The sequence below is a fragment of the Oryzias melastigma genome, linkage group LG9 (assembly GCF_002922805.2).
Source record: "Oryzias melastigma strain HK-1 linkage group LG9, ASM292280v2, whole genome shotgun sequence".
NCBI classification, from domain to species: domain Eukaryota; kingdom Metazoa; phylum Chordata; class Actinopteri; order Beloniformes; family Adrianichthyidae; genus Oryzias; species Oryzias melastigma.
In genome coordinates, this window is record NC_050520.1 from 10,842,642 (window position 1) to 10,851,093 (window position 8,452).

The window sequence follows — 8,452 nt, forward strand, 5'->3', positions numbered from 1 at the left end:
CAGCACACAACTCGGCTCCCCATATCTCATCCAAAATGCAAGTGTCGGCCTTTTCATTAAAATAAAAGAAGGGGAATGCGCTTTTTGTGATTATACTTATCGAGTTTGTCATTGCCTCTTTCTTATTACTGGGAATGAATGAACTTTGCACAACTTTTTGAAGACAAACGTAAAAAATACTGAATTTCACAATAAAATGCCTTCATTATTGGGACTTTTGCATATAAATAGCATCTTTTAGTTTCATTGTGCCAATAAAATCCAGAGAAAATTATGATTAAATAAATAAAAAAATTAAACTGAAGGGAATAATGTTACAACTTTAGGAAGAAATGTGGCAGAAAATGAGAGAAGCTCAACGTGACGCCGTTACTCCTTCAGTTCACTGTCAACAGTATCACATGAGCGTCTCCGGTTCTACTCCAGCTCTCTGTTGTTGGTATATTTCATAACGCCCGGCTGTAAATAATTAATGTGGCTGAAACAATGAAACCGAGGCCTACCCACAGCATCCCACCTGTTGAGAGCCAAAAATAAAGTTGTTTTCCAAACCAAGAGTTTTGTATTTACACTCCAACAACTCCATAATTAAAAATACCTGATTTGGGTTATTTTTAACCTAACTAAAAAAGGGACTAACTTTTTCTCTGGATAATTTGAACTCAGGAAAAAATTAAAAACTTATGAAAAGACATAAATGAAACCAGTATAAACCCCAAAAATAGTATTGCACCAAAAAGTCAAACAGGAAAAACCAAAGAATTGGATCAAACCATTTTAAGGGTGTATTTACACACTAAAAACTTTAAAAAACACCCAAGTTGGATTGTTTTTAACTAAATTCAGAAGTTATAAAAGGGACTAACTTTTTTCTTGGTTCATTTTAACTCAGGAAAAATAGAAATACTTTGGAAAATTCATAAAAATAAAACCACTATAACCCCCAAAAATTGTTTTGCTCCAAAAATCTAACATAAATAGGTTGAAGAATCAACCCAAGTCTTGATAATAACTCTTTTTAGATTCAAATGAAACATTAAAAGTGATTCTTATCTGAGAATTTTCTTTCTTGTGGCTCTTTTTGAAACTGTATCTATCTAGATCTCATTATTCGTTTTCATAACATCTCCTTTTTGTTATTTAATATCATTTAAGTCACCGCTCAGAACAATCGGACCCACACTGGCCTCTTTCTGCTCATCTTCAGTGAATTCTGAGTCGTTTTCCTGCAGAGAAGGTGAAGTACTGGATGCTCTTTTAACTGTTTACTGAAACTTGATCTGATTTCACCGTTAGTCGAACTCTTCTCAGAAGACTGCCTCTCTATGCTCTGCATTAATTCTCTTAATAATTGATCACATCGAGCTTATTATACACTCGTTTATTCCGTGCCATTAACGGGCGCGCGCTTTGATTGGCTGCAACGCGTTGTTGACATTCATAAATAATTTGGAAATGTTTGGATTTTCTTTTGCAGAGACCCACCTTTTGTGAACAGACTTTGGGAAAGTTGATGGTTTGATTCCAGCATAAAGGCTCCGTGTGTGCGCGCGCGTGTGTGTGGTGCAGGTCGGTTGGTGGGATGAAGTGAGCAACTTTCTTTAGTTGAGAAAAGCGTGTTCGCTCTCGAGGCAGGTCCTCGGGGACGCGGCGGGGCGGGCGGGCACCCGCGAGCGCTCACCAGCTGACAGCGCGTGCTCCTCTGAGGCCATCCAACACCTCGGCCCACGAGCCCGCCAACAAAAGGCTGGAATTAACGCACGCTCCCTGCTAAGTCATCTGCTTTTTTTTTTGTAAATAAAAGAACGACAGCTTTAATGGAGGAGACAAACTTTTGTTATGAGAAAATAAATAAATAAACAAACAAAGAAATAAATTTCCCTGCTAATGCCTTTTCAACCTCAATGTCGCTAAAAACATTTTTTTTCAAAACTGTCTTTTTTAAAAGTTTTTTTAAATTTGTATTTTATTTTTTAAATATTCACATAAAAACAAAGCAACTTTTATCCCCCTAACTATCAAGAAAGACAAGATCAATTTAAAATATTACGTTTTTTTGCTACTTTTTTCGTGTAATACATAAAACGAATGTTTTTAACTACAAGTTTTCTAAATAGATTTTACCATTTAGTTGAGCAGGCAGTTAAAGAGTTAAGGTCTCCTTGCAATCGTTAACCCGTCTTTATCGAATAATGTGACTTTATATTTTTTTTTTTTAAGAACGCAAATACAATGTTAAATAGTTTTAGGATTCTGTTATTGCAGTCTTGTTATTAAAATATTTTGTGTTTCAAAAAAGTTGCCAAACTCTAAAAATTGTAACTGTAAAAAGGCTGTAGGAGAACTTATGTCAATTTGTGTTATTTGGTATTTGAAAGGTGATTTTTAAGAATTTTACCTCTTCTTTTTTGTGAAAAAATCGAATTAAAAATAAACTTAACATTGCAATTGTTATGAGTTTGTCCAACTAAATTTAAATCACTTCAGCTGACTGGTCCAACAGTTTGTCTTAAAATTATTAAAGTTTCTCAGTCAAATTATACAAAAAAATAATAAAAATATTATAAAAAGTTGTTTTTTTTGGCAAAAGGTTATAAAGTTAATTTTAACTAAATTCTTCATAATAAATGTTATTTTAAGTACAAGTGCTGCAACATTCGCCATAAAACAATCCTGATGATGTTGTTTGCTTATCCAAAAACATAAATACAACAGAGACAAAGACAAAAATCTCATTTTCTTTATTTTAAATTTATTTAAAATTCTCAAAAGCAAATGAAAATAACAAAGAATGGCAAAAACGAACAGTTATAAAAAGCAAAACAAAAGAAAATGTGTCAGAAATAAATACATTGCATATGAATCATTTCAGCCAGTGAAAGAAGTTATAAAAGACGGAAGTGATGATGGCTACGGTAAATAAGTTACAGGTATGGCAGTGCTACACTAAACTAAATGAATTTGTTTTTGTTGTTGTTTTTAAGGGGAAGGAAAGTCGCAAATCTAAAGCCTCTTGGCTGTTTCTTTTAAAGTGCACGTCAAGAACTTTTAAAGTTGCAAAATGAAACATAAAAAACTTTAAATTACAAAAACAAACAAAACAATATTTTTAGATTCATAAAAGTTGATGCATAAATGTGGAAGACGGTTTTTTTCATGGCAGGGGGGTCTTCCGGCTCAAACTGAAACATTAATTTATTGGCAGAACCGAATTATATTGTATAAAAATGATGCAACAAACTGAAGAACTCAAATTTTTGACAATTTCTTTTTAGAAAATGAATTAAAAAATGCAAAAGTGGTTGATTGACACAGAACATTACAGAAGGGGCTTGAACAGCTCAGAAGGAAACTGTGTGGTGATGGTGGCTGGGCAGCTTGAGTTCTGAAAGATCTTCTTCTTCACTGGAGTGAAGTTCCAACGCGATCTCATCCGAATCGCTGAAGTGGGAATGTGGGGAGAACTCCCCGTCGCTCCGTGGGGACCCTTTGCTTCCACAGCCGAAGTGGGAGGCGGCCGCGCGCATGGAGGAGGATGGAGAGGGCGCGGACGTCTCATCTCCAGCTTTGGCGGGGAACGAGCTCTCTTCAAAGGGGGACCGAAAGGGCATCCCGCCGGGTAAAGTGGCACCGGGGACTGGCGCGGGAGCTGGTGTCGTGCGTGAGGACGCGGGGGCTCTGTCCGCCGTCTCAGGAGACGACAGCATAATGTCACGCTCTGGGGAGCCGCTGGAGCTGTCCGTGGACGACGGTGGACCTTGGAGCAGCTCCGCCAGGGCGTTGATGTAAATCTGCGCCATCTGCAGAGTTTCGTATTTGGAAAGTTTCTTGTCGTTGTCGAAGGCGGGGATGACGCTGCGCAGCTCGTCGAACGCGTGGTTGAGCCCGTGCATGCGCCTCCTCTCGCGCGCATTGGCCGCCACTCTCCTCTGCTTCTGGATGCCGTTGGCGGGCTTGCTGGAGGGGGCTCTGTGTCTGGCGGAGGCTTCCTCTTTGCCCCCCGCGGTCGCGCCACGCAGTCGGCACAGGTCCCTAACTTTGAGAGAGGGGGAGGAGGGGCTCTTGGCAGATTTTCTGTGGCTGGGAGGGCTTGGATGTCCCGAGGACCCCGGGGAGTCCGCCTCTGAAAATGTGAAAAAGGACAAAAAGCTTTAAATAAATAAACAGACATTAACCCAACCTTTAAAAAACGTTATTTTATTTTTAAAAAAGTTTTATCTGACATCTTTCTTAAATGTTCTAGCTGTCTATAAGTTGAATTATCCGTGCGTAAAAGTCGTGCGTCCTCACCGTTGTAAGAGCAGCTGCTGGAGTACGGCGAGTGCCGCAGGTAGTCGTGTGGCTCACAGGTGCCAGAAGCCGGAGCCAGCCAGGCGCGTGGGTCACTGCCGCTGTCCACGAGCGTGGCTCCAGATTCGTAGCTGGACTCCTCCAGCTGCTGCGTCCCCGGACTGCCGCAGATTTGCTGCTGCGCCCTGAGCGCCGCAACCTCCCGTGCGCCATTGCTCCAATCCTCCAGAGTCAACACATCCATGCTCCAAACAAACTTTTTTTAGGGGATGCTGCGCGCTGTGTGAATGTCACGGTCGCGTGCGTGACTCCCTCTTTGGTGTTTTGAAGACGCTGCGTCGGTTTAAAAAGCGGCACGCGTCTGGAAGCCCCCCTCCTCGCGCTGGTCGCGTGTTGACGTCCAATGAGATGTCTCGGCAAAGCCCGAGAGAGGTGATTATGGCTCCTGGAAGCAGGACTGTTTATGATAACGTAACGATTTAAGGGGGTAAGGGGAACCTCCCACAGGACGCACGTGCGAGTCGTGATGGTCGCTTAGGTGAGAAGCGTGGACAGCGTGAGACGTGGGAGTAAAATCCCCCACCTGACCTGCCATTGTGTTCACAGCTAAGGTGAGGAGGGGGAGTCTGGAAAGGTTGAACAGGGTCAATTGGCCACCCTCAGTTTTTGAAAAACATCGTCAAACTTTCTTGGAGATGAAGGGAAAAAAATAAATCCTGCTGACTCCACAAACATTTTATTTTATTTAGAAAGGAAAGTCATCATATATACATAAACTGTGCGTGAGCTGCAGGACAATGCCTCTGGACTCTGAAACAAGTCAAGCTTGACCACAAGTCAGCTTTAAAAAAAATCATGGGGCTCGCGCGCTCATTGTCACTTCATCCATCCCATGTTCGTCTCCAGTTTCCATTTTCCTTTGTAACTGGTCTAAAAAGCTTTTGATCCGGCTCTCGGAACGCCCTGTCGGTAAGAAAAAGGCTTCACAGGGAACGGAAACATGAGCAGGGGTGTCGCGCTCGACACTGTTTGTCAGAGCGGCGCGCAGAGCGCAGCGCAGCGCGCCAGTGCGCACGCACACCTACACTTTTACAGTGGTTTCCTTCAAAGTTGCACTTAAAAAAAAGCAGCAGGAGGATGGAGAGAACAAATGAAACAAAAGACAACAATCTGCTCCATCAACGCAACCACTGATATGTCAACTTTAGGCCAAATGAACAATGGACTAATTACTATGTGGAAATTGGCTTCCAGGTCTAATTGCAGTGATCCACTTAACCATACAGTGGCTCAGTGTTCGTGTAAATGAGTATAAAATGATGCAAACTCGAAATAAAAAGCTGAAGAGAAATCCCTCTATTTCAGAGATAGACTGGCCTCTTTCTTTTCTTCTTTTTATTCATGTATGCATGATGGGGACGTCTTCTGGCGCCGAGCGCTGGCCCCCACCTACACGGCTTCCCATCCAACGGGCTGGCCGGGGCTCCTGAAGCTACCAACAGGTTGGATATTGTAGCTGGCGATTATTAAAGTGTCGCAGACACAATGGAGATTCTATGTTCCATTGGTCACGCCTGTGGGGAGTCCTCCAGGGAGAAGGGCAGGCTCCCATTCCAATGCGCAAGAGGAGTCTGCGTGCTACCCCTTCTCATCCTCATCTCCTTGGAGACCGGGGCTCGACGGGCACGAGGCTGGAGTGAGGCGAGGCGAGGCGCAGGGGGATTTTTACAACACAGACAGGAGCTCTTCCAAATCCAAACTATTAGTTTTGATAGTGATCCCAACTTTTATTTGTTTAATTCTATTACTTTATCCGTCATTTTAAGAGACAAAAAGATCAAGATTGTGACAAATTTCTTTTGCAATTACATTTTTAACATGTTAAGTGGATTTTAGCGCAAAATACACATTTTCTTCAATCCTAAATTGTTTAAAAAATACTTGCCATGTATATATTTATTTACATATAACTATAGTACACAGTTGAAAAAACCTGGATAATACAAAAAATACAACTATTAAAAATAATAAGCCTTATTTAAAGAAAAAATTGGTTCAAAATCACAAAAAAGTCTGCTATGGGAAAAACTGATGCTGAATCATAAGAAAAAGTTTCAGATAGCAGAACTTATAAACACAAGCAGCTCTGAATCAACCTCTACAGATGGATGTCCAAAGATGTAAAGGTGGTTCTTGTAATAAACTCTTCCATAAGAGATTAAAAATGTCTTTTAGACCTTTTACAGTGTTCAATGTCATGAAAAACGATTTTCTTTTTCTCCATTTAAGACATCAAGAAACAAGATGGTTTTAAATTTTTAGTGGTTTGATTAGTATTAAAATCAATGAATTCTTTTCATAGGTTGTTTAAAAGTTGTAAACACATAAATCTGAGGACAACGATTCCAAAATCAGCCAAATTATTAATTTATTTTTCTTGATTCTGATTGATTCAGACTATTTTGAGTATTTAAGGAGTTGCAAGAAATAAATGCACAGAAATCACAGAAAAAAAAGTTTTCTTTCAAATTAAGATCAGGATCTTAATTTTGAGATGCTGTGGAGCACCTCGATTTATGGATAACATACTTTAGTAACTTATGAGACTCATGCATTAAAAGTCAAGATATCTGACTGGAAGCTGGGATCAGAGGAAAAAAACATTTTTTTATGCTCATTGCAGGATTCCAATTATTTCACATCTCCATTGAAGATGTAGGTCAATTTGATTTGTAGGATCAATGACAGAAGCAAGTTTTGTCTTGGAAATTTAAACCAAAAATATATGTTACTCTTCCTTTTTTCTCTCTCTCATTTTACACATATTAAATAAAAAAATATGTCAAAATTTATTTAAAAAATGTTGGCATTGAAACTGGTTGTTACTCATTGATTGTGTTAATATGATAAATTATTCCATAAACTTTTTTTTTTAAATATATCTTTACTCGTTGACTTAAACAGTTTTAAGAGACAGAATATCCAAACTCAAATAAGAAAATTGGAGGTGTTTGTTGGAGCCAAACAGCGCCACTACGTGGTGAAGAAACACAACTGCAGCAAATGCTGGAGTGAATGTGTCAGGAGTTCTCAGTTCAGGCGCTTGTCTTTTCTCGAGTCTCCTCAATTGTGCACAGCAGCTTAGAACTGGCTTCCTAAACCTTGAGTAGAAAAATCTTTGTCTTAGTAAACAAGCAAAAAATATACATGCAGAATTCTCTGAATGGGCAGAAATCTAGAGAAATAATATTCTGCTTAATTAATATAAATAATAATATGTTAACTTTAAGGGAATTTTAGAATATGTTATAACACTTAGACTTCTGGAACAGGGTAAACTGTAATTTTCTTTTGCAAAAACAACAACAAAATAACTAACTTACTTAAGTAACTTTATAAAATAGATACTTTTTTTTCTTTTTTACATAAGTTGATAAAAATGTATCAGCAAAACACCTTTTTTTTTAAAGATGGACACTTTTTTTTTCTAATCAGATTGTTCAAAAATATTCTGAAAATGGTTTATTTGGTTAAACACCCACGCATTTTTGATGAGGTAATATCAAGTTTGTATAATTTGAGCTCCCCTTCATTTGTAACCAAATCATTTCAGCATTATAACAGTCACTTTCTACACGGTGGAGGTATATGGAGGCTAAGCTCCACCACATACAGTCATACTCAAAATCAGCATCTTTCCTTACTTACCTTTTTTTTTTTACTCTTGATCCATGCTTTCTTTTTCTTTCCTGACAGGAGTTCCCAGGGTTTTGTGTCTCTCTTTTTGGTCCTTCATAATTTTTCTGCTTGAGACTTTATGACCGCAGTTCTGCTGGCAGTTTCTTCCTGTAAAAGTAAGTCCTGTCCACTGTACAGAATCTGATTTTTTTTTATTTTTAATTTTTGGCAAGTGTCGGAATTAGGAAAAAAAAATCCAATAATTTTCTACAATTTTGGCAGAAAATGCATAACAGATCTATTGTTTCAGTTACTTAAAAACTTCATCTTAAAAAAAATCTTTGTTATTTTGATGCTTGATGCAAAATTTAGATGCAATTGTGCAATGCCATCCTCAAATTCATCTTATTACATACTATCACAAACATCATTTTTGTTAGGCAAAAAAAGTTTGAAAAAAGATTAAAAAAAAACAATAAGAATA

At 38.7% G+C, this 8,452-nt stretch overlaps 1 protein-coding gene across 1 annotated transcript; it reads right to left on the reverse strand.

The window, feature by feature from the left end:
- Positions 1-1,783: 1,783 nt before the first annotated feature.
- Positions 1,784-5,154, reverse strand: atoh1a (atonal bHLH transcription factor 1a). The gene is made up of 2 exons (XM_024275879.2): positions 4,291-5,154; positions 1,784-4,123 (listed from the first exon to the last, which is right to left on the reverse strand). The coding sequence occupies exons 1-2, from the start codon at positions 4,532-4,534 to the stop codon at positions 3,342-3,344; spliced, it is 1,026 nt and encodes a 341-aa protein (XP_024131647.1). The 5' UTR covers positions 4,535-5,154; the 3' UTR covers positions 1,784-3,341.
- Between the last annotated feature and the right edge of the window lie 3,298 nt (positions 5,155-8,452).